The sequence below is a fragment of the Lutjanus erythropterus genome, chromosome 6, assembly GCF_056507025.1.
Source record: "Lutjanus erythropterus isolate fLutEry1 chromosome 6, fLutEry1.hap2, whole genome shotgun sequence".
Classification (NCBI taxonomy): domain Eukaryota; kingdom Metazoa; phylum Chordata; class Actinopteri; order Lutjaniformes; family Lutjanidae; genus Lutjanus; species Lutjanus erythropterus.
In genome coordinates this window covers 38,774,636-38,802,356 of record NC_139322.1, presented here as the reverse complement: position 1 = coordinate 38,802,356, position 27,721 = coordinate 38,774,636, and the positions used below count along the sequence as shown (strand labels likewise).

General features: G+C 38.5%; 1 protein-coding gene across 1 annotated transcript; it reads left to right on the top strand.

The window, feature by feature from the left end:
- The first annotated feature begins 12,048 nt into the window (after nt 1-12,048).
- On the top strand, nt 12,049-18,909 carry pex10 (peroxisomal biogenesis factor 10). Its single transcript, XM_084721856.1, has 6 exons — nt 12,049-12,544; nt 13,907-13,987; nt 14,074-14,486; nt 15,684-15,850; nt 16,777-16,912; nt 18,441-18,909. The coding sequence occupies exons 1-6, from the start codon at nt 12,433-12,435 to the stop codon at nt 18,507-18,509; spliced, it is 978 nt and encodes a 325-aa protein (XP_084577982.1). The 5' UTR covers nt 12,049-12,432; the 3' UTR covers nt 18,510-18,909.
- Nucleotides 18,910-27,721: the final 8,812 nt, after the last annotated feature.

Sequence of the window (27,721 nt, the reverse complement as noted above, 5' to 3'; positions counted from 1 at the left end):
CTTGTATATTATTTCAAGTGGACCGTCGGCAAAAGCTCCCTTTTGTCACCCTGGTGATACATTTTTCCTATTGTCAACAGAGACTGAAAAATCCAAACCAACAATGAATGTATCCTACAAACAAGTATTTTGTATGTATCTAACACCTGATCAGGGTTTATAAAAATGTATCCCAATACAAAACTAAATACTTGTTAAAAATGTAGTCACCTGATCCAAGTATCACAATATTAAAGTAACGTAACTTGGTTACTTTTGGATTATCTCAGTATCAAATATGGTGAAACTGTTTGGCCTAACATAATGTTTTAGGTTGATTGTTAGGTTCTTTAAGCATTTGTCCAGATATTCCTTCCTTTGTAATTTGTGAATGCCTGATCATGCACATTTAAATCACACTCAAACTTGAAGAAAGCTTCCATAAACTTCATAAACATCACCTCCTAAAGTCCTAAAAATATTTTGTATTAGGAGTAGTAGTAGTAGTGCCAGGTTAGCTAGCTAACTGAATTTCTGTGTAGCTTATGTTAGCAGCTGGTCTTACCTGTAAATGTTTCTTTAAATTAGATGTTGAGACAGGATAATGGTGAAATTTCCACCAGTTTAAAGCAGTTTTTCAAGAGATAATGAATTGGCAACTGTCAAATTAGCTGGTTTCAGTGAGACTACAGTGATGTTGTAAGACTTGTTATGTGTGTGTACTGCACATGGTAGTACATCGTACTTCTTAAATGTGTTTCAAAATGATAATCCTGCTATGAATCCCCATCTGATTACATCTTATTTTTTCTAACTACACCAGAATAGTTACCTTTTTTGTATGCTAATTACGTAATCCTGTTAGATGTAATCTGTGACTCCCCAAACGTGCGCCTCATAGATCTTATCTGTGTCACAGAGCTCCATTGTTGTCTGACAACTGTTAAACACACATCCCATGAGCCACACTGTGGCACTGGCTGGCATGTCCCTTCATCACCATGAACACACACACTGATTGAAACAAAGTGACTTTGAAATAAAATGTGTAACATGCTGCTCAAATAACAAAATTCATAATGACTAAGTGGGTATATTTATCATTTATGAATGGTGAGAGATTAACCTGTGGTGTTTTGTCTGGAGCGGGGCAGTTTATGACTATGTGGCATACAGTTCATACTCTGAGTGTGCACAGTCCTATCAGCACCAAACAAACCCCTGTTTGTTTTACCTTATGGCCTCATAAAAAGTCATACGATATAATACCTATTCTCTGACTTCATCAGTCAGTGTGGAGAATGTGGCAGGGCTCCTCTCATGTTCTCACATCAGTCAGACTGCTTTACATGACGCCAAGGGCTAAATAAGATTTATGATGAATACATGGACTGTGCTGATCAGTGAAGGATGCAATCTCACTGACTGTTTTATTCCACCCGGAAAACAGAGTGCTGTTTAATGAATATAGCTTATTGCACCATCCAAGCTGGTGATAAAACTCAGAGGTCTTGGACTTGGCAAGTCCATCTGCAGCTGACTATTTGTTTTTTTGACAGACAGGCCTCAGACTGAGAGAGCAGATAATACTCTTCGGACTGGCACGCCACAAAGATCCTATCTTAGTCCCCTACAGTTCAGCCTATTTACACATGATTGTGTTGTATGGCAGCTCGGTCAGAGGTCCTACACTTCAAACTGTGACGCTGTAGGTGCCCCCTTAGTGTCACATTTGCTCATGCAGGGCTCCATGGTCAAGTTAGGGGTACTAAATATACAACATCCAGGTAGACTTTCAAAATAAAAGCACAATGACTACTTGGTTGAAGTCTGTATAAAGGACAAAGAGAGTTTTTCTTCATTATACACACATTATACATATTAGAACATAGTTGCTGAAAATCTGCAAACACAGAGAACTATGTATTACTGAATAGTAGAGTTAGGTGATTAAACTGTCGTTCACGATTTCTGTGTTCAGAATTTTTTGGGCCGACCTTCAATATGCCCCCAACACTATATCAGCCATATAAACCAACACCGTGCCCCCCCCCCTCAACCTCTCTAATGGCCAGTTACGAACATACCTTCAGCAATTCTCTCAGTCCAGATTATCCCAGCACTTCACGTCTGCTCTCTTCAGTTCCAACAACACAACTAAACTTGTTTTCAGGTCGTAGTGGTGTTTGACACTGACATAGTGGAGCAGACATGCCCCCAGAGCAGAGAAAATTTTTCATGATTTTGAGACCTAATTTTAAAGACTTGGCATTTTTTTAATATTTCAAATTTGAATGTGTGGTTAGTAACATGTTTCTGTGGTGTGACAAACTCAGAACACATATTTAGAACAGAACAACCACAAGCTCTTGGTTAGCTTTAGGAAAAGATCACTGGCTAAAATAAATTTATTAGTCACGCAGGTTTACGTATGTTTGCCTAACTTACCAAACATACACAAGTAACATAATGTACATAAATAATGACAGGGAAAGTGTGGGCTCATACTACTAAATTTAATGAAAATTTAATGATAAATGCAGAGACTCGGGAAATAATGTAAGTTGTTATTTCTGCAAAAAAGTAATAATAAAATAATTTAATCTTTTCATATAGTATCCATAAGTATCGTATCAGTATCAATATCAGTAGCAATAAAATCCTAATGATACCCATCCCTAATAGGGGAAGTGACCAAGCTGTTGTAGCACCATTGTCAGGCCTAAATTTTGCATTTTGAACATTATGTGAGCTTTCCTCTAGTGCTCAGGACAAAATATTCCATAAAATTTACTGAACATAGAGGATGACATATTAAAGTCTAGAAATTATACAGCGTCATAGTTTGAAGTAGAGGGGCATGGACAAAGCTGCCATACATTATGTGTTGGGAGTGAGAATGGGCTGAAATATGACCACCGTAATATCATAAATGTTGCTGATGACATGACAGTGATTAGCCGCCTGAGGGTGGTTTGGTAGCCTGACTGTAAAGACAAAGATCTACTCAAATCAATGGCACATTAGCCCAGCTCTTGGATGTTTAACAACCCTTGCTGTGATAAGAAAGCCTGTAAGCACCATCCTGTTCATGGTTTGTTCTCATGCATCTGAAAAATGTTACAAGAGCATCAAATCTCCCGTCTCAGTGTGTAGTTTGTTTGTTTTCCACAGGCAGTGAGGCTGCTGAATAGCTGACACGCCCACATGATCACTTCTGTAAACAGTGTATATACAATGCTCCATGTGAGTGTGCTGGGCATATGGCTGTGTGGGCTGTAAGTGTTACTATCATGTGGGCTGTGTGGGTTGTTGTGGACTTTAAATGTATGGTATCAACTCTTAAATATAAGGGTTCAAAAAGGGTTCTTCCTGAGGGGCTGAGGTTCTACCAAGAACCACTTGCAGCTGAAGAACCATTTGTTTTGAGGAAAGGGTTCTTTTTTTTCCATCCAACGAAGACTCTGGGCATGTTCTAGATAAAATTCTTGGACTATAAAAGGGTTCTCAGTAGAACCCCTTGGTGGATTCTAGATAAAACCGTTGGAATATAAAAAGGATTCTCCATAGAACTGTTGGTGTGGGTTACAGATGAAGCCCTTGGAATATAAAAAGGTGGAATATAAAAAGGTTCCTGCTAGAACCCTGTGGGTGGGTTGTAGATGAAACCCTTGGGATATAAAAAAAAAAGAGTTCTACATAGAGCCCCATGGGTTGGTTTACCCATGAAACCCTTGGAACATAAGACTGGTAGAATCCCCCAGGTGGGTTCTTGTTAGCACCTGTTGTGAAAAGGTTCTGGATAAAACCCATAGACAGGGTTATGAGTGGAACCATTACACCACAGAAGGGTTCTCTGTTCTCTCTATCTCTCATAGGGGGTTCTAGGGCAGACCTTTTTCAGATGGCTCTGGATAGAACCCTTTATGTTGGGTTCCAGGCAAAACTCTTTGGAAGAATTCCAAGCAGAACCTTTACAAAAGGTTCTACCAGGAATTAAAAATAGTTCTCCTGTGGGGGCAATCCAAAGAACGCTCTATGGTTCTAATTAGAACCTTTATTGCTAAGATTGTCTGTTTGGGAAAGTTCCTCCTTTCAGATGCTATTAGACGACCTGTTATCAATAAGTTTAAAGCATAATGAGGTCTCTACAATAGCATTAACATAGCGCAAAAATACATCATTTGTAAGTAAACAAAAATAGAATCAATTCCCAATGTGATGCCCCTATGAGCGAGATCACACAATTTGTCAGTGCCCTCTTACTGTACTGTTACAAAAACCTCACATCGGTGTTTTCCACTCTGACAACTCTATGGTTAAGCTCAGATTAAGTGGGCGTTCGGACTGAAAACAATGCAAAGGCCAGCAGTGGTGTGGGTGTGCTGCTTCAGGTACCGTTGAGACATGAAATTCGATCCACAAGACCAACAGAAGACTAACAGACTGACAAGCTTGAAGGCTTCTCAGATGCCAAAAAAGTTCTACAAAACTCTGAGACAGGATTTTACTGGAAACAAACAGCAGTCACATGCTTTATCAGTCCATCCATCCACCCTGACCTCCTGCTGGCTATATAACATTATCAACATCCTGAGAGCCACAATTCATAATTCAGGCTCTCTGTTAATTAAACATTTTAAGGTAAAAAAAAAAAAAAATTACTTTTTGATGATTCAAAATTGCTTTTATAAATCTCAGTCTGAATTCTACAAGAACCCATATTAAACCACTCAAAGACATCTGGAACCCTCTCAAGTCTCAAGCACTCGCAGGTCCCTGGACCCTGAAGATACTAACATATCACACGTTTACAAGAGGAAAGTGTGTATTACAGTGTGTGTGGTTCGGTGTGAATCCCAGACATGACATATGTTTGACACCGCAGCTGAAACAGATGTTGTCTGAGGTTATTATGGACAGAACTTCCTACTCAGCAGGTGTCGCCTCAGTTCCCCCGGTTTCCTTCCAGATCTGTGTGTGAGTGTGTGTCCATGGGGTATTTTAAGGATGTGCCTTCACAAACAACCCACCACCCACGCACGCTCCACAACAGCTCCCATATACAGTAGAGGTGTAATGGTACACGGGAGTCACAGTTCAGTTTATGCCCCGGTTCAGTAGGAGTTATGGTCTGATGAGAGTTTGGTACAGTGAGGGAGAAAAACAAATGCGTAAGGATGTGTTTACTCATTAGGGTTATCACCAAATGTGTTAGCAAATAAATAAACACGAAGAAATGGAGCTCCTCTTTGACATTTAATTTGTCTTATGTTGCGTTCACATGGATTCAGGCAGATGGAAGACAGCATACAGACGACACATGATGGATGGAACAGGAAAACAAACATTCCAACAGAACAGCAGGATGGCAAACTAAAACATGTCATGCATTGCTATGGTGACGTCATATTCTCTGCAACAAATGGAATGAAATACATCAAATAAAATTATTTTGTGTATTATTTTATGTATTTATAGCAATGTAAGTGGATATAAGATGCTTTTTTTCTCCAGATGTGGGCGGTAGAGAGTTAAAATATTTTAACTTAGGACAATGTCATCCACCATTACCATCAACGGTATTCTCTGCCAGCCTCACCTAATTTTATCGTTGTCCTTGCCCACTAAAATGCTATCCGCTTTACCATCCACCTGAATCATTATGAATGCAACAAGCAAATAAATACCAAGCACGACCACAAAGAGCAGTATTTGCAAGCGAAAAAGCATCCTCACAATGGAGCATTTAGGTTGTGTACGAATGTTTGCAGCTTATTCTAAGCAAAGCTTTGAAGCCCTAAAAATGGTATTCAGGACAGCCCTGCCTGCATCGGTGGGACAAGGCAGACACACCGTCCCCGTCTTATCTGCACTTTCACTCGCCACAGTGTGGATGACTTGCACTTGACTATCCTCAGCACATGTTGCTAATGGTTAAAAGTGTTTTGCATTATTATAAGGCATCATGGTTGCGTGCCCTATACTGTGATCCCCAGACCGTGACAGTTCAGCAATAATACACAACAACTGTTCTAGCCCTATTATACTCTATTGTTATTTTGCACTTGGTTTCACTAACATGGTTAATATCTGATTACCATAATATAGCACATTTTAGCACATTGTCTAAGACTTACATTTTACATATGATAGCATATTTTACTTATATTTATGGAAAATTTCATGTGTAACATGACATGTAAAATTGTGTTACACATAATCACATCACACATAAATGTAAAATTCATATGTGAAAACATTGATTTGACTGGTCCCCATAATTATCAGTGATACAGCACCACATCAGTGCACTGGAATTCACAACAGTGATTTCACCTATGCATGGATGCATGGTGATGTTATGACTCTGTTACTAGCAGTTCTAGTAAAAAGTTTACCTGAACTGACTGGTAACAGAAGATATCCTTTCTTTAATCTAATCAGAACCAACTTCAGGGGGTATTCTGAAGACTCTGAACTTTTTAGCTCTATGAAAGGTCCAGTTTAAACAAGTCAGACAGGGTTCAGCAGCTACAACACTAAAGTGTTTTTATCAGCCGTCCTAATCATGCCTGGGCTGATGCCCCGACACCAACCTGGGCAACGAATTCTGTAGTTTTATGTCAAATGTCTGAACCCCTCAGGTAGACGAACATGAGGTGCGCACAGTTTGTGTCTTACCTGTCAAAGCCCCACACTCTCCCCGTGTTCTCGACAGTGGTTTAGTCCAAGCAGCAAAGTGCTTCGCGCACCATCCGCTTTGTATGTGCAACAAGTTACAAGTAGCTCCTGAGTCAAAGGGAGGAGGGAAAGGAAAAACCCAGCTCCTCCCCTTCGCTAAGAGCAAAGTTCAACTTCCTGGTATGCAGGATGGTGGGACAGACCGTCCAAGGGTTGATGCACGAAGTGCTGAGAAAAGTGTAAAAGGATAGGAGTGGGCTTAGAATGGGATGTTCTCCGTATACACCTGGTCGGCTCAGGGAGCAGCAAAGAGGAGACAAAAGAACTGGTTCTGCAACTTTGCAGGCAGATCACAGCAGAGCTGACGGGGCTTTGAATGAGTAAATGAATGAATGTACTAACCCACTCACACAGGTATCTGCCTTGTAACAACTTGTACGGTAGGTCAAAGCAGCAACTGCAAAACACTGCAGTAAATGCATTTTTTAGAACTTCATTAAAGTTGTTCTATTATATTGCTTTGATGTTTGAATATTCATCAGGTTGTAGACCATTGAGAACTCAGAAATAGGGAGGATTCTGAAAGGGTCTGAGGGTATGGGGGTCACACCCCAGAAAAACTCAAAAAAGTGAATTACCTAGTCCTTGTTTCCTGCATTCTGATGACTTTTAAAGAATTAAGATAACAGAACAATGACTATAAAGATTTGGCAAACAGATGCCTGCAGATGACCTACAAGCAACAGTTATTATCTGGAAAACACAGGGGGACCACTGCATTTAGCCTCAATTAAAAAAATAATTAAGTTACTGTTTTTGTTTTCCAGAACATGCTTTAAAGGATATATTCTGTATAAAATTTTAAACAGATTCATCTGCATGTAGCCTGTTTTTACTCACTCTGACATCATGATTGGTTGTTGTCAGAGGTGCAACATGGCTGAAAGTCTTCCATATAAAACTAACAAGATTTACCTTACATTACAAAGAAAAACAGTAAATTGTTAGTATGACCATAAACCTTTAAATTATGACCTACTTATTTAAATTACAGATAACTGTGGTTATTTTACATGCATTTGTATGTAGTTTAAGAATGTTAAGTACACATTAATATAAAATGAACAAGTTTACTTCAAAATTACAAAGAAAATTTTTAAATTGTTAGTACGGACATAAACCTTTAAATAATGAGCTACATAATTAATTACAAATAATTAGTCATTTTACATGTATTTGTATGTAATTTGAGGAATCATAAAACATCCTGTATAAATATTAAAGAAACTGACCTGTATAAAAACAAGAAATAAATGTAATTTGTCATTACTGGCATACTACTCAAAATATCAGTTGTATTTACAGATAATATCTGAAATTTTACAGTTTTGTATGTCATAAAAAAAAATAACAGAAAACTGCTGTAAAAATGTAGCTATTTTCCGTAAAATTGGGATTTTTTTTAACAGTGTACTACAATTTCAAATGTGATTACACATTACATAACATTAATAATGCAGAAAATTAATATTTTACAAATGTTTTTCAAAAAGTAATTTAGAGCAAGAATCGCGTTATTCATCAAAATACAGTACACAGAAATTTGACTCAGTCAAACAGTGCAGTGGAAGAAGAGAAGATGAGAAGTTTAAAAACACTAACTCAGAAAGTTAAAAAATTAAATATAAGAATACTATATACAAATATAAAAACTATATAAATTAAGAATTAAAAGTATGAATACGATAGGGAGAGTGAAGTACAGTAAGATTTAAGAATAAGAAATATATAGAACAAGTTAAAAGAAATAAGTACGCTGCACTCTGCTACACATTATTAGTTAGGATGGTCTTAGAAAAAAACGTGTCCCTTTCCTTTAAAATTTAAGCTAAAAAATGGAAAAAAAAATTTTCCAGAACATCTGAAATTTTCTTTAGTATTTCTGTCCTTTACTACCCAACATTTCTCTCCCCGTCTCTCACTCACTGGAGAGGGTGAGGCACAACCTTGGACATATGATGTACCCTGTCCAGGTAGAAACAATAGACTTTCAGAGCGTTTATACGTGCTGTATAGTGCCAGAAAGAGGTTGCGATAACAAAAGGGGAAAAAACATTGTCAGGAAGGAATAGAGGTGAATTGTGACCCCAGGAGGAAACCGGGAGAGAGCAATGAAAAACAAGAGTCCCCTGGGAAAATCAGGTATGATTACCTACCAGTTAGGGTGACCAGAGTGTCACACATTTTGATTGGCTCGAGTTTTCAAAAGTGAAACCACTTCAGGACAGACGTTTTTCTAAAGTCTGGCTTTTATCCATGGCTGTGAGGACTCAGTGAAGGCTGTCACAGCAGTGTGTTTGATGTCAATCATACTGACACACATGGGCCAAGTGCAGGTTAACTGTCAGTGTTGCTACACCCAACAGGAAGAATTGTGAGTCACCACAGAGTCACAAGCTATTCACAATTCAGTGGAATAGGATGAAAACTAAAAAAAAACTTACCCAGCATTGGTAACATGTACAACACATACACACACGCACAAAAAAAGTTTTGCTGACCTATTTAGTCGAGACAATTTACACTTCTTCTTTAGATAAACTTGAATTTTTGAACATTTACTTTCACTTCAATAAATTTAATGTTTTTATTAAATACAATGTTTTGAGTTTCTAAAATTCAAAGCTTTAAGTTTATCTAAAGGAGAAAAGTTAAATTATCTCAGTAAAATATCAGTAGCTAGTAAAACTTTTGCAAAAGTTAAGAATTTGAGTTGGACTCAAAACTCAAAAATCTATTGTCAGTCTAGAAATTTCTAGATTTGAGATAGGAGGGTTGTGTAAGGTTACTTTTAAATGCACTCAGTTTTTGCATTAGTAACTTAATTGATTGGATTACACCAAAAAAAAAACTAAACTAATCATAAGACTTTTGGATTGCTACAAATTAAAACACTGAAAATGTTGCACCTTAGACCAAATAAATGATCACAGCCACAAAATATGGGAGCTCACGACAGAAAAAACTATAAGTCTATGGCAAGAGATGAATATTTTTTGTGTCCCTGTTTGAATTGTGCGATGTATTACACATATGATGTTTGTCAAATTAAAAGATAATTTTTCAAGACAAGCTTGTCCTGGTGCTTTTAGCAGCCATGAAGAGAAAGAAAGACCTGCTGTTGTGTGACTACATCCTGGAATGAAAACACACAGGAATCGTAGCCTCAGCAGCTAATGTTAGCTTTCAGAGGGAAAAAGTCATGACATCATTCATGTAACGTCTGGGTGTGTAGTCTTTCCAATCACGAATCTTCACAGTCTGATACTATAGTTTTACGACAAATTGCAGTTTTCTTGACTTGTAAAATTATGTTTTAAATGGACAAACATCGTGTGTGATTAGTGGCACAATTCAATCAGGATAAAAATAATAATCTGACTCTCGTCACTGACTACAGTTCATATTTTCTCCAAAGTGGGATCATCGTGGGATGAGTCGTTCAACTCTATAAATATATTGTGGTGAAAACAAAATTCTTCACCCCCCAAGCTAAACCTTCACATCCCTCTAGATGATGTTAGCTAATTTAGAGGGAAACCTAGCCTACCTCTAAGTGTTATTTCAACTTTATTTTTGGCTTGCACAGACTCCGGTGGACATAGATGTTATTGTGTTGTACATTTCTTTAATCAAAGTGATGGTGATATTGCCAGGTTTGGAGGGACTGCTGCTGCTTGAACCTTCCATTTGAACTCAACACTGTTCTTGTTTCTCCCACCATGTCCACCAAAAAGTGGAGTACAAAAAAACCCCATATGTCAGACGCACTTTTCATAAATTAAAAAAGTTACATTTAAATTTAAAGATTTTAAATTTGTCATATTTTAAAGATCTAATCAAAACTGCAATCAAGTAATCCTTGACTATCTAACTTTAATTTTATTACACATTAAATAACAACAATGAAATATGTTATGTAATTATAGTTCCATATTTGTTGCAATCTGACTACGTAATAATCCCAATTAATACCACACACCCTTAGGTATATGTAAGACGAAGATCAGTGGGTAGCGTACCTGTGGTTTGGGGTCAACCATGAACTGTAACATCCGCAGGTCAAGTCTGGACAGGGACCTTTGTTGCATGTCATACCCTCCTTTGTTCCGTCATTTCTGTCCTCTGTGATACTGTCAGAATCTGTAATAAAAGCATAAAAATACCGCAAAGATTTTTTTGTTAAATAATGCATTTTTTTGTTATCTGAGTCAGGCAGATGTATATATCTACGTGGGTGTCATCAACCCGAGGGGCGTTCATGTCGACAACATTATATACATTCAGACATCAGCATTTCTGAAACACATTTTAGACCTTAAAGGAGCAATATGTAGCCATCACACATGTAAAAATGAGTACTACAGTCCAAATAGCAAGTTGAAGCCATAGTCTGTATATTTAATAAGTTGTAATCCTGTTTAATATACAATTTCTGGTTGAAATGAGTTGTTTCCCCACCACCCCGTCCTCCCCAGACACAGAGGTCAGCATGCAGGCTGCAGGAGCTCTGCAGGATTGCAGGATGCACCCAAGCTCTTCAACTGACAATAACAAGTGAGGGCGAGTCCTCCACTGTAAGTTGATCAGCTGTTTATAACTGTCAGCTGTCTGTTGATGTAAAGTTAAACCCGTTATCTTGAAAACAAAAGTCCACTGCTCCGAAATAATGCACTCTGGATTGTGAGTTAAATGACTGCCTGCCTCACTGCTGCCAAACTCCATTAACATTTTGCTCAATTTGACAGTTACAAACATCTACGCGATCTACAAGATTATTAATGAATTCCTGCGACTCATAAACAGATTCTTGCTCATTCTGTGAAATTTCTGCATTAATGGAGACAGACAGAGACACTGGCTGTAGTGTTCATGTCAAGTGTAGTCAATATTTCAACTCATCATGTTTCCTTAATGTCTGATATGACATCTTAGTCATTTTATGATCTATTACATTAATATATTTAATGAGATATATTAATTTATATGTATTAATATTTAATGAGATTTCTCCTTAAATGATTCAACATAAAATTTACACAATATATGATTTATAATTTAGCTCAAATAAAATATAAAAAATGTAGATGCCACTAAATCTTGGAGGAAATATCATACCTACTTATGCCGATTGGTCCAAAAATGAAATTATAAAGTAGTCATGGGAATATACATTCAAGTAAACGTTAACATGGGAAAAAGAACAGTCAGCTGGTAAAAGTAGTTGAGGGACACACTCCGGTACAGTAGGTGGTGGTATATACCTTATTTGTAACTGTTGCAAACCGCCATAAATCCAGAAGAAGAAGAAGAGGAAACAGAAGAAGAAGAAGAAGAAGAACAAACCGAGACAGAAACAACTGCACTGTATTATAAGGGAATAGTAACGCATATCTTGACTATTCATAATAGTGGGACTGTGTATCACACCCCAGTCATATGATAGTTGTTGTACTAGTTTTATATTATCTTAGCTTGCTGTAGCAGTCCAGTGGCATAGCTTGAATATTTGCTGGTCTGAGGGCAGTTTGTAACTTCTGCTACATGCTGCTGTTTTACTGGACTGACAGCCTGTTGTGTGGATGTTACCCGGAGGTTTCTCTACCTGCAAAACTTCGACTAGTGGACATAAACATGTCGCCATGAACTGCGGCTTGGTGTGGTAGCTAACCTTAGCATCTGAAGCTAGCTGTCTGGCGTTAGCTTACGATGCCTCTGGCTGCTGCAAACCAGTCCCAGCTTATTCGCTCCAGTCAGAAGGACGAATATTATCAAAGCTTCCTGAGAAACAACGCTAACGAAGCCTTTCAAACACTCGCTGGTAAGTTTGTTCAGATTTAACACACAGGGGACTAACCATTCGTGTTTTTTAGCTACCATATTTTACTTAAACATGTAGCGGTAGCTTAGATTTGGAGCCAACAAGGTACAGACTACTTTTCTTATCTCAATTCAAACTCTTTCTCTACAGCCACTGATTACAAAACATAGTGGGGACACTCTCCAGCCGCTCGTTAATTTGTCTTACATTAAAAACCTCGGACAATATGTTGTCCAGTCAGTAACTTTAACATGTACTGGTAGGTTAAAGTTTCAGAATTGGTTCACGCTGAACGGCCACCTGCAGCCCGAGGTGCGTTCAGGTGTACTGTGGAAATACAGCAGTGCTCCACCGACATAAATGCTGTCATTTCAGAGGGGAAGAGTATAAACCATTAATTACTAAAATGTTCATGTGTTGATAACATGTTAAGTATAGTAAACTGAAACTGACAGATAATTGGACATCCTGTTTTTGTCTTTATTATTTGAATGTTTTTGTAATTTTTTTTTTGTTATGTTAAAGCATCATATCAGCTAGCTATCATCAGATTAAAAGTTCCATTTGTATATTAAACATGGCTCAACAATAAGACTTGCTCAGGGCAAGTACAATGCCATGTTGAGCAAGTAAATCTGGCAACTCACTTGACCTGGCAAGTTGTGAAAATAATAAAACTATTTTGATTAAAAAAAAAATAGTCATAATAGTCATAATTTTTCATGCAGAACGGCTGAAAATGGTGTTTTCTGCCTCTCAAATGTGGAGATGTCCTGCATTGGGCAAGTAGATTTCTGACCCACTTAGCCAGTCAAGCAGCTCAAACGTTAAAGGGTAACTTGCCAGCCTTGAGACTATTTTCCCATGTTTTCATGTCAAAGTGACCAATAGGGACAACAGTTTTTGAAACTGGTCCAGTATTGAGCAAGATGGCCTCAGGCAGCGAAATGGGCTACAGTGTTAGTGTACTGTTACTGTCTACATCGAATTTTTTTTTAAGAGTCAGACAAGTTTTGTTTAACCAGAATCAGCTTTTTAATTGCTCTCACCAGACTCCCTTTTCAGAAATTGTAATTTTATCGTTGTGAAATACACATCATTCAAATTCTACAGAAGTGAAATAAAAAGTACCAAAAACATCATGGTTAGTTTTTCCACCACTCCAAAAATCGCCAGCTCTCAATTAGTCGAAATAAACCCTTGGTTCCCCAAGTTAGATGTGAAAATATCAGAGGAGGAGCATGAGGGAGGTCGGACATAAAAACACAGGGAAATGGGGTCCAAAGTCAGAAGTTACCCTTTAAATAGCCGTGTTATTAATTCAGCACTTGTTGTTGATCTCTTCCTTTTGTATGTCTGTAGGATCCAAAAGATGGCTGGACTGGAGGAAAGAGATAGAGCTGCTGTCAGACCTTGCATACTACGGTTTAACAACCTTCTCAGGTAGTTACTGACCACATCAGCCTGAAATCTACCCTTACTTTATTTTTTACTAGATGATCTTTGATCATGATTATTCTCCTTTCCAGGTTACCAAACCCTGGGTGAAGAATATGTCAACATCATCCAGGTGGATCCCACTAAACGTCAAATTCCCTCTCCGGCCAGACGGGGCCTCCTCGTCCTCTTCCACGCCTTCTTTCCTTACCTCCTGGACAAGGTGCTGGTGTGTCTGGAGAACGAGCTGGAAGGCGGGCAGGAGAGCGGCGGCGGTCTCAGCCGGCGGCAGGCGGCATCCGGGCCATGGAGCCTGGAGTCCTGGCTGAGGAGATGGGCGCAGAGGGCAGTGGGGCTGCTGACGGAGCCCCAGAGGAAGGCGTGTCTGCCGGCCGTGTTCGTCCTCCAGCAGGGTCTGACCCTCCTGCACCGACTCCACGTGGCTCTGTTCTACATCAGCGGATCCTTCTATCACCTGTCTAAGAGGGCGGCTGGTATCAGCTACGTAAGTGACTTCATGTTTCATTTGCTCTGGCAGATACGTCTGTCCCTCCTCCCATTCAGACAGATTTCCACTGTCCTGGATCAGTCACAATTTTATATCTTATCTGGGATGGATCTGATATGATGACTGTGCAGAGGAGTGCAACCTTATTGAGGACTGAGGAAACGTTGTTGTAAACGACCAAGATGGCTGCTGCTGACGTGAATTCACTGTTAGTAAATGAACTGATCAATTGAACGACTACACTTAGAGCTTTAGTTGTAAAGAAACACGTATGCTGTACTTCTGACAGGATTTGTGAGTTTTATTCACCCACTACACCAGTGTGTGATACACTGAAATTCAGGTCATTTTGAAGATTTGCTGTTAAATTTGGTACGTGTTTTCACACAGAAAGCAAAAAGAATTTAAAAGCTAACATTAGCAAGCAATAGCAGGTATCAAAGGTGCCAAACTCATGGTTCAGATTGCATCACAGTATTGACTGACTGGAAAAAAATTTAAGATTGGCAAAAAAAAGATATTTAGAGGATTATTACAGTAAAAAACACACAGTAAAACTGTATTTCACACTATGATGGTTAAATTTAGTCAGTAGATCAGATGTGAGCTGAACCATGGGGGGTGATCCATAACGGACCACGGAACAGTGACAATCCATTACACACCTACTATTTGTTGAGCAGGCAGGATGTTGGTGTGCGACACAGATTGATTGATCACTTAGGGACACTTGACTAAACCTAACACCGTCTAATGTTTCATCTATCACATTTATATCAGTGAAGGTAGGCTAAATGACAGAAACACCTCGCAGTGCAATGCATTACAATTTAACAGAACCACAAACTGCATCAAATAATCATACAGTTGAATCAACACCTCTTTCACACAGTTTGACAAAACCTGAACATTATATAAATAGAGGATTTATTGCAGGACTGTTGTATTAGACTGCAGTAGTTTTAGCTGGCTGGAGTGTACATTTGCATTTCTGTTCTCATTGAATACTGTTTTTAGATCAAAAATGACATTGTATTTGGTTTGAATATATTTAATAATTTTGAATCTATTTTTTTCCAAGGATCTCCCAAAATTTGTCTGTAAATCCTCTATAATTTACTCTACAAATTATGGAACATATAATCTGTACAGTGGTTAGTTCCTGATTTGTTTTCTGCATTGTGTTGTGTGTAGCTGCGTGTGATGGGGCCAACCAGCGACGACGGGACCATCAGGAGCAGCTACAGGCTGCTGGGGGCCGTGTCCCTCCTCCAGCTGCTCATCACTGTGTGCCTGCAGCTCAACAACTTCAGACAGAGACAGAGAGCGCGGCAGGAGTGGAAGCTCTACAGGAACCTCAGGTACACCACCAGAACCGGACCAAAGGACGCAGCGCTGGAGATGTGGAGGCTGTCCACACAGACCCCATCTCCATCTGGTCTTAAAGGGACAGTTCAGATTATTTGAAGTGAGGTTGTATGAGGTACTTCACCATAGTCAGTGTGTTACCTCCAGTAGATGGAGGTCGGAGTTTGGAGAAGCAGCAGGAGTACCAGTGTCAGAAGCTAAGCAGTCAGTGTATTAGTCATAATCCTCTCAGACAGATTTCTGATACTGTAATGTTTTTTACTGGAGGATATTTCTCTTGACTGTAAAAATTCCAATGAGAAGTAAGAATCACTTGAACTATGTGTTTAGTCATCAAGGCTGAAAATGTCTTACTGACACTCATTCGATGCAAGTCACTGATTCATCATTATTGATTTTCAGACACTGATAATGCTTATTACCTGACAATTATATAGAGCTGAGGGCTTCTGTGAAATTTTCTGTCATGTTTCGCTCAGAACTCTGACTTAATAAATCAGCAATTTAAAAAAAATTTAAAAGGTAGACAAGCATTATGTGAGAAACATCATGTTTATTAACTTTACACGCAGCTAAAATTAATACTGAATTATGTTAAGTTGAGTAGGTGTCTTAGCTTTTGGAAGTAACAGCTGTGTAACATTAAATTTAACATCGTGTTAACAGAGCAAGGCCATTAAATGAGGTCCTAAAATGTGTGATTTTGGTGTCACACAATAGCACAAAGAAACTAACAGGTTGATTAGATTTTTTTAAAAGCAGAGTTGAAGAGTAAAATTCAAAACTCCCTCAAAACACCCAATTCACAAGAATGAGTGCTATTTGAAAAACAGGCCACTGCAAGAGCCGCTGGACTTTTTGTAATTGGTAAAACCCACATGAAACACTCGACTGAACTCTTTGAACTGTCTGTCTCCAGTCCTCAGCGGACACCGAGCTGCGGCTCCAAAGTCGCCCGCTGTATCCTCTGCCTGGAGGAGAGGAGACACTCCACGTCCACCCCCTGTGGACATCTCTTCTGCTGGGAGTGCATCACAGAGTGGTGCAACACCAAGGTCAGACTCCTGTTATCATGATGACACCAAGTTATGACACTTTGAATAGTTCTTACCTGTATCTCTAAAAAAAAAAAAAGTACTACATAATTAATCAGCTTTCTGTTTACACAACAATTTTTATTGTAATCCATGCAGAGGTTTAATGTTTATCTTGTTGTATTCAAGTTAGAAAACTTATTGTGTAAGGTTTATTTTTAGGCAGAATTTCCAAATAGATTTCTGTTTCTTATTGTTGGTATGTGGTGAAATTAAATAGATGTTAAAGGGACAGTTCACCCCAGAATCAGGAATACATATTTCTCCTCTGGCCTGTACCGTTTATCCATTTAGATAGTTTTGGTGTGAGTTGCAGAGTTTTGGAGATGTCGGCCTTAGAGATGTTTGCATTCTTTCCAATATTATGGGACTACTGGGCCTTTTCTGCTGGCTGTGAACAGTGACATACTGCGCCAAATTGCATTTCGATTATTACTTTCAGCACATCGAGCTGCGCTCAGCCGTGCCTTAGGTGGACCTACTCTAGAGTGGGGCTATAATGAACACAGCCGGCTGTGGTGACGTCTCGCCGGCCGCAACCAACTGATGAAGACCTTCCTTTCTCCCCTTCAAACAAGCGAGTGCTGTGATACTCAGCTCATTTGTGTGCAGGAGAGCAGAGAGAAAGACGTTTAATAAAGTCTCTTTAGGTTCAGTTCTCAGTCTAACAGAATCTTTATGTTTTGAAATATAGTTTCTCCCCTGTGTCGCTGCTTGTACCTTCATGTATCTGCATTATTTTACCATTTCATATTCACTTTAAGTTACAGCGCATGAAATCGCCCAAATGACAACATTTCCTGTTTGTGGTGCTTCATAATAAAAGTGTAACAAAACAACATGGGGCTTTTACAGCCGCTCGACTCAAGCTCGTCTTCAGGTAAAACGCACACCTTCAAGTGGGTATACCTGTTGTAATGGAAGTGCAAACCCCTGCTGTGTTGGGCTGACAGGCTGAGGCAGGCCAGCTCTGTGTATGGAAAAGAGCTATAAATGACACTCGGCTTGTGATGCTCAGAAAATTGTCTGAATTCTCTGATTTCATCACCTTGGACTTTGACAGATTAATTGATTATTAAAAAAATCATGTTGCAGCCCTTCAAAGATGTTTTCTGTAGAATCTGATGTGTAGGCCAGCACATCTCTGCAGCACCACGACAAATTTTATAAACAAAACTGTCTTATTATCAAATATTGCACCTCCTGCGATTTGAAAATTGTAGTAGCCCATATTGCAATTTTGATAAAAATGAATTGTTCAGCCCTACTTTCTTTCTGCTAGAGAGAAAGAAAGAGAAGGCAGACATCTGTACAGCCAGTAAACCCAAAACTCTGCATTTGTATCAGAATGTCTGCTTTAACTGGAACCCTTAAAGAACAAGGTTCAGGATCAAACTCTACTGACAGAGGCTTGAATGTGCCCCGAGCTTTCTGTGCATCTGCTCATGTAACACTGTCATGTGTGTTTTGTTGTTGTTTAACTCCACAGGCAGAGTGTCCCCTGTGTCGGGAGAAGTTCCAGCCTCACAGACTGGTGTACCTGAGGAACTACAGCTAGAACTGCAGAACCTGATAACACACGCACACAGACAGCTGAGGCCTGTACTAAGATCCCCGCACTGAGCTCCACGGGATCTCGGTGATGTCATTATCCCAGAGAACTGATTGGTCAGTAGGTGGAAACAGAACCACGGCGATGTTCGTCGTTAAGAAGTGAAGCACTGTTGTAACCCAGAGAACCTCAGTGCCTCAGTGTTCTCCAGCTCTCAGACAGAACATAGTGCCAACATGCTGCAGCTTCTTCTGGCATAACCGTAATCAACGCATTGTTTTTGAAAGTAATTGCCTCTTTTGTTGATTAAAAATAAATTTTGGACTGTATCAGTTGAAATGTGTAAATATTACATTAAGTTATATTAAAAATTTTAACAGAACTTAATAAAATGAGGTGAGAATTTCTCTGTTTTGTGTTTCATGTTTAAATAGTTGACTATGAATGATTTCAAGTATAGTTCAACAGTAATAATGATCTTTACTGGACAAACCGTATTTCGAGGGAGTTTTGATTTTTAATCGTCAATTAAAATCTGACAGAGTTGACAAAATGTTACATTTGTTCATTTCACAGCACAGCTGTAGTAAGTAGACATTTTATTGTGTCTCAGAGTTTTCTTAATGTTAATCAAAATACACATTTTTAAACCAGAATTCTTATTTATCTTTGATTTAGAAGGGCTACAGAGTTGACATGTTATGGTTGAGACACATCTGAGAAATATTGTTTAATTAATTTGTCTAAAAATATAAAGTTCACCAGAGCTTGAGCAGTATTCCTGTCTTTTCTAAACAAGGAAGTGAGATGGGTCCTTAGGGTATAGCTAACCCTTTTTATGCCTGATTAAATCATGTTTTTGTAAAAATCTGAAGGAATTGACGGAAATCTGGGACACAACTTTAAAGGACATATTTATACCTCTGTTATCAGGAGATATTGTTAGTTTTAGATTTTGAACACATTTTTAAATTGAAGTTATGAAATCTTGTGTGGGACACGGCTGTTTTCTGGCACAGAGCAAGTTTAGACATTAATAAAATAAACGCAAACCAAAACATTTAATATATTACATATTTCATATATATAAATCCTTGAAGGATAGATTTTAAAGGTTTTTTTTGGTAGTGCTTGACTTGTCCCAGTTCTCAAGAACAGTTGTTTTATATTTGTGTGATGAAATTGAGGCGTCTCCACTGGTGGGACACAGCAGTTCCATGTCACTACCTCTTCCATGAAGCACAAACATCCACACTAACAGGGACCTGCTGAATTCCTTCTGGACTTTACAAACCTGCATAGGACCGATGTGGACATGGAGACAGGCTTATCATGTGCAGATCTGGAGCAGCCTCAGGCTCCAAATAATCTGTGGACCATCTGCACTTCTCAAAAACCCTCATTACATAAGAGGTCCTGCAGATAATCATCTCAGGAATTCAAGATGCATCAAAATAAATCAGTACTTGTCAGCTTATTGTCACACTAAAGACTTGTTTAACCCTGAGTCACCTGTGCTGCCCTACAGAGACAGAAAAAAACGGTAGAGTTAAGAAAAAGGGTTTATTGGCTGCTCAAGTCAGCGTTCTCTGGGCCCACTGCGTGTTTTACGTTTCCCTGCTCCAACAAACCTGATTCAAACAATCACAGGCTATCAGGCTTCTGCAGAGGCTTGATGATGAGCTGATCATTTGAATCAGGTTGGTTAGAGCAGGGAAACATGTAAGCATGCAGGGCAGTGGGCTCTGAGGACCAGGACTGGGAAACACTAACTTAAGTGGTGCAAAATTCTGTTGTTTATTAGAGCAGCAGAACAGTCTGTGAACACATCTGTCACACTCAGTTTTTATCACTCACATGTACGGCTGCTCAGTTAATCACCTGTTTGGTACAAACCTCAACAAATATCACATCATCATGATTTTAATCTTTATTTTTCAGAGAACATGAAAATTAGAATGTAAAACTGATCATATCCGCCGATGATATCCCATATTGTAAACACAATCTCAGCCTAATAATTGCAATATGATTTTTTTTCACCAAATCTTGCAGCCCTACTCACATGTCTGCAGACATCCAGCACACACAGACACACACCCACACACTCTCACACTGTGTTTAAGTTGGATTTATAATAGATACTGAGCATAAAAGATCAGAAAAGTTAACTGTTGAAAAGATTATAGGTCAGCAAAACCTTTTTGAGTTTATTCCAAATTTGAGTTTGACCTTAAATTCAAAACCTGAGTAGAGAGAGTTGAATATCTGTGGACCAAAAGAGAAATGTGGGCTTTGTGGAGGACAAAATCACAGTGATTGTAGAGGAGACTGTAGCCAGGCAACACATAGAGAGACAGGGGTCCTTAGAGTATAACTAACCCCTTTGATGCCTGATTAAATCATGTTTTTGTAGAAATCTGATGGAGTTGATGGGAAACTGCCACTCAACGTTAAAGGGCCCATATCTTCATTAGATTTTAAAACAAAGATGATTATGATAGCACAATTTTATACCTACATTATCAGTAGGTATAATTTCACACATATAAATAAATCCTTTGTACTTGATCTTAGTCTTAAGGTTGTTTCAGCAGGTGAGCTTAAGTTTGATCTATAAAAGATACTGAGCAAAAAAATCCCGCTTAAGCAGGTTTCTGACAAGACCTGTAAATCTCAACTCAGTTTATTGACAGCATGTGTTTTACAATCAGTGGTTCCTCGTATAAAATGAAGATGAAAGTTTCATCAGGAATACTGCAAGAGAAAACTTTGAGTTTTGAAATAAACTTTAAAAAAAGTTTTTCCAACCGAAAATCTTTTGTCAACATAAGTTACTTTACTTATTAGAAAAAACTTTTAGAAACAAAACATTTCATATTTCAAGTTTTTTAAAATGATTTTTTCCTTTTTCATTCATTTTGGAGGAAACAATTCATATGAAAGTGCCAAAACAGAATTTGAATTTATGAAGCTCATCTATTTGATTTAGTGACCCCATAAATCTTCTGTTCATTACTTTCCATTCACATATTGATGTGAAATGAAGTGAAATAACCAAAATAAATAAATGCAAATAAATAGGACATATACTGTATCCACGTACTCAGGATAATATCCAAAATAAGAACATCGGTGAGTCAAGGCATTTAAACAGAATTCCATATAAGTATTTATAAAACAGGGGAAAAAGAGAAGAAACACAAAAATAAAATAATACAATAAAATTCTAATCTCCATCTACACTTTGATCATTTCACTTTTTATACTCTCTACACCAGTCCTCCCCTGCCTCCCCTCCCTGTGGCCTGAGTTCTTGGTTCTTTTAAGCTCACAGTATTTCATTGAACTATAAAAACTCATAAACTAAATAAATAGACATAATAACAATAAAATGAAAGGGGAAAAAAGAAAGGTGATGCTTCAATTTCCAAGTCCAATAATTTCATGGTAAATAGGTGGTAATAATCCGGTAATATATTTACATTTGGGGAATTAAATTTGGGGATAGTTTCTAAGAAATTTCAGTTATGACACTTGATAATTATCACATGCTTACCATGAAATTGGGGGGTAATTTATGGGTAATTTGTGAGAAATTTCAAATGTATTATGTTATGCCCTGGTCAGGGGAACCCTTGATGGAGCATGAAGAGTTGCTCCCCTGTTCTTTCCACTCTGCAGGAAGGTCAGCAGGACAAGTAAGCTAAGTTCAAAATAGCAGCTCTTATTTTTCTCAGAGGGAGAACAAGCTGCTTTGAAATTTGATTGATTTTATTCTGAGTTTTTAAAGCTTTCTTTGTTTTTTTGTTTTTTTTAACAGTGAATATCCGTGGACCAAAAGAGAAGAGTGAACTGTTTGGAAGACAAGATCACAGTGATGGTAGAGGAGATTGAATCCAGACGACACGTATCATTCGGGGTGGGTTTGTCCTCACAAGCAGCGCCTTTCATATCACAGACAGACATTTGATCCATTGTTATTACAACAGTATTGATTTGTCCTCCCTGCTGGGGTACCTGCAGACCCCAGAGGTATACTTCTGTCAGATCTCACAGGTGCTTTATTCTGTCATTCCTATTTTTCATGACATCTATCAATTTGTCCCCAATGACTCCCATTCCTCAGGGACCCAAGTCCACCTGCGCACTTTTAATACAGTAGATGGAACTATTGATAGAGTTCATGTTTGCTGTAGGTCCTCATACAGTATGACACACTGCTGTGTCATGATCAGACAGACACAGCAGCAACAGACACAGATTTCCTGTTGATACTATTAATAATATTTATTTTTTCAGATGACATTAATTACATGGCTAATAATGTTTTGAGAAGCTTTAAGTTAACACTTTACTTTGCAGGGGCGTTCACAGACTTTTTTGACTGAGGTGGCACAAGTTGGGCACCACGATGCAGGCTTGTCCTGAAGGGGAATTAGTATTAATTTACATTTCTCATATCTACTTTAATTGCTAACATCTTACAGTTTCTTATATTTTGTGTTTAAAAATTTGATTTAAAGAGATAATAGTCCAACCAATCACAACACAAGAGTGACACAGCCACACAAATGTAATATACAGCTTCCATACTGGTTTTATTATCAGGATTTATTATTTATTCCCACATTTGCTGTTTCTGTGTGTGTGTGTGTGTGTGTGTGTGTGTGTGTGTGTGTGTGTGTGTGTGTGTGTGTGTGTGTGTGTGTGTGTGTATGTTTTTTGTTGTTGCAAGTAGCATAACAGGAACTAACATCTCATACACCTCTCTACCATGAAATGTTTCATAAAGTAAATTAACCTTGTAAAAATTAAGAATAGAATACATGCAAAAGAAATAATAGATAATTGTCTAACTGTTGGTTCGAACTAAAGTTCTGCCTCTCACTGGACAGACAGGCAAATATATTTGAGGATAATGGGATGGTGCTTGGGGTGGCTAATCAGATTTCCCTAGAAACGCCCCTGTTGTTATGATAATTGTTTCTTGCAGTAATTTATTCTCATGGAGCCCCATCCTTCTATGTTAAATATGTTGGTGGGGTGAGGGTTAATGAAACTACAGCAAACAAATGGAAACAGGTAACCTGCACCTTTTGGGGGCAGTTTCTTGCTTTACCTGGGTGGTAAACCAGCCTTTCTGTGCTATAATGACTACAGACCTTCTAACTGGAGGAATTAAAGTTTGTGAAAAACAAAAAGTGATCAGTTTTCTCTGCTCTGAAACATTGGGAGTGTGTCAAACACCACTACGACCTGAAAACAACCTGAAACATGGACGCTCCATCTAGCGGCTTTATTAGACATGTCCAGACATGTTTGAGCCACCAGAGCCAGAGGGCGGTGACAGGATGGTATTTTTCTCTTCTGTGTCGTGTTGTTGGAACTGAAGTGAGTTGAAGTGAACTGCTGGACAGATTTGGACTGAGAGAGTCACTGAAGGTAACTGACTGTTAGGGAGGCTGAGGGAAGGGGGGCTTTCACTTCGTGTGGCTTATATAGTGTTGGGGGACCATGGCCCCTGCACTTCACCAAGCCATGTCTCAGGTCCACCCAAAAAATCCTGAACACAGAAGTCGAGAACAAAAGTTTAACGGTCTGACCTCGAAATTCAGTACTACATAGTTCCCAGTGTTTTCACGTTTTTCAGCAGCTGTATTCTAACATGTATTATGTGTTAAGAAAAACTCCCTTTACACAAACTTTAATCATTCCACATCTGTATGATATAGTTCACATGTTGGATTTAATTCACTTTTTAAGTGAGATTATGTCTTTTTACTGTAAATATTGAACTCACACAGTCTCATCAGATCTGAAGTCACAGACTTCGGTCTCTGTCAGGCTTTCTGACCTTCTGCCTGATTGAAGAATCAGGCTGAACCTCTGTACGACTGAACTATAGCTGCCATAGATCTGTTATCTCTCAGAATATCTTATCTGTGTACAACTCATTACTGTTTGTTCTCGTCTGTCATGCTACATGACAAATCCCCGGGGAGCTGGCTGAAATCTCCTGGGCTTGACGCCCAGATTCAGATGTCAGACACTTTATTCTTTGTAGCTCCAAATGCACCGTTCTATAAAGCCTCGTGTGTAGAACATTTATGTGATTGATCTGTGTGTTATCTACGGTGGACGTTTTGCCATTGAAAGCATTCTTGCCAGCCCTCCCAGGTTTCCCAGGAGACTCCTGCTTTTCATTGCTCTCTCTCTATTTTCACAATTCTCCCGTATTTCTCCCACTTTCTGACAAGTGTTCACACTTTTTTTTCTTTTTCATTATCACAACCTGTTTCTGACCCTGAACTGTGTGTATAAGCCCAAAAGAATTCCAAAAGTCTACTGTACTTTCTAGAAGTTCTGTTTCTTAAAGAAAGTTTTTAAGGTGCATTTCGTAAAATCTGCCACATCAATTTTCTTTTAGGTACAGGAGCAGAAAATAAATGAATGAAAGAAAACTGATTTGTGAAAGTTGACATTAGATGGACGAATTATTCTGTCTTTCCTGAGAATTAAAAGTAAAATTACAAGTATTCAACACAGAGTTTGGCTGACTAATGATGCCATCGCCCATCACTGATGTCTCGGTTACATTGGTAACATAGCGGCGTTTCTTTTCTAAGGGCCACTGTTGGTGTGTTTCTCTCAGTCCTCTCTTTGTTATTTGTTTCATTGTTTTCTCACCTTAGCTTCCTCGGTCTAGCTAACTGGCTAACTTTGTTTCAAGCTTCAGACGCTGAATTCTACTAAGTTACAGACATGTGGTCATAACAATTGTTTTACTGTGGATATAAGGGCTGAATGATTTTGAAAAAATGTCTAATTGTGATTATTTTGACCAATATTGCAATTATGATGTGATTTGCAATATTAGACATAATGATCATTTTCACATAATTATTCTTGATTCGAAAAACACGTTAAAATGACAATGCTGTGATTTTTTTCTTGCAGGAATCTGTAACAAATGAAGGTGTTTTTTTAAGTCTGTAGAATCTGATGTGTAGGACAGGACGTCTCTGCCTCACCACATTCATTCCTTAAAAAGTTTTTTGACAGATTTTGCCTTTAACTGAAATAACACCTCATGCAATTTGAAAATCGCAGAAAGTCATATGCATTTTCAATAAAATTTCGATTAACTGTGCAGCCCCAGTGGACATCATCTTATGCAGATTTGGTAGACATCACCTAACCCTGATTCAGCATAGGAATGCTGTTATTTGGTTATTTTAAAAGTGACCAAAATGCAGGAATACAGGAGTGCACAACCTATTGAAGACAATTTGACAAGGCCATTAAATATCCCTGCAGCATGGCATCACCGGTGTCATGGGAGTTCTTCCTCCTCTGTGTGAAAATCTGACATTCTGGCCTCAGGATGAAACCAGAGGAAAGTTACTTGAGTGTCCAAACTGTACAGGTTTCACCGGTGAGTATGAATGTGCTATGTTTAGATTTATACACAAGCAGAGATTTGGGACAGATGTAGGATTGACCCTTTGGCCACCAAGAATATCAAACCTAGTAGACAGCGAGCTGGTTCACGAGATAACACCCAGGTTCAAGTATCATGAACAGAACCAGATCAGTTAAATAAGTAGTGCTATTTAGGTGGAAATGGGCCAAAGCCGGAGTCATTTTTATGAATATTTTATCAGTTTGTCCCTTCTGCCTCATCCTAATTATCATTTCCTTATAGATCCTGTATCAAAATGTCTTCAGGAAGTTCAATAAAAATCACAAATCAAGAGTGAAGTGAGAGTTGGCAGAAGAAAACAGATATTGTATTTGTTGATGTTGCTCTCTGGTGATATATGGTGATGTCAAAAAAATACCAGAGTCTATAACTTCCCATAACACAGCAGCTTCACAATAGACTGCTGTCTTTGTTGCCATGTGTCTCTGTCTCTAGACTGTCTCTCCAGGCTAGTATTAGATAAACCTCAGACTTGGCACAGCTCTGAGACGGTGCTACAGGTGGGGCGCTATATGGAGCGGAAAGAGAGGGAGGTGAGCGGACGTGTTCCAGCCTGTGGTTGTTGGCTGTGAAGTCGTACCTGAATGAAGTCAGTTTCTCTCCCAGCAGTGAGAGAACAACTGTGTTGTCACATTTAACTCCAGGCTGAGGTCTTTAAATCTGTTAACATCATCACTTAGGCCAAATATTAAGCTCGCTATGCTAAGCTAAGCTTCATTTATGCAAATCAGAAATACTTTTTTGATCCCCGGGAGAAAACAGTTTGTGTTACAGCTGTTCCCATTCAAGAACAGAGGTATATCTAAGCATATAGAAAAAATAAGAATGGAGATAAGAATTGCAAGGATGTAAAGAATATGTTTAAACATATACGCATATGCAACAAAATACACAACAGTGCTAAACATGATAGTGTAAAACAACAATAATGCTAAAGATGGCAGATAAGTGTGTTAGCATGCAGGTATTGTAAATAAAAGTATTAGTTAGCATATAAATACATGCAGTAATGATGCCAGTGTAACCAGTGTGCCGCACTATTGAGTAATTATTATGGCACAGAATATTAAGTTTAATTATTGCACATATAACTATATAGTTAGGTCACTATAGCGTGTATGAAGATGTAAACAAAATATAAATAACAAGCAGCTAAATAACTAATAAGTAAGTAGCTTCTGACAGTGGTGGAATAAGTAAAGGTCAGTTTATCTACTTCAGTTTTGCAAATAGTGCTTCATTAGAAAATTCAACATTCAAGATTACCTTTATTGTTCACAGGGTGGGAAATTTGTCTTGAGCTGATCACTCATCCATCATCCTTTTCCAAACAGCTCGTAAGGATGACTTCTCAGATGCTTCTGTGTAACAAACCAGCTTTCAGTTGCAGTTCAGCTGCAGTAGAGCAGTCCTATCTTAACTGTTTTAAAGTTTAGTCACAGGGATAAATTAATTTTTAAATCTATTTAACTTGCTACCCTGAACCTTCTGCTGGAGGGCAGTAGCTGGTACTCAGAGTGAAGAAGATGGAAGGGGTCAATGATTATTCTACAGGCCTGCCTTAATGTAGTCTGTTCATAGACAGACTGTGACGATGTGAGCTGTTTGACCCCTGTCATGAAAACACCAAGATATTTGTATGTTAGAAAATACTGCTGATGGAAACCATCAGCCAATCAAGTAGCTCAAGTGCACCACCTGAGGTGGCTGCCAGGGACTGGGTGGCCCCCTT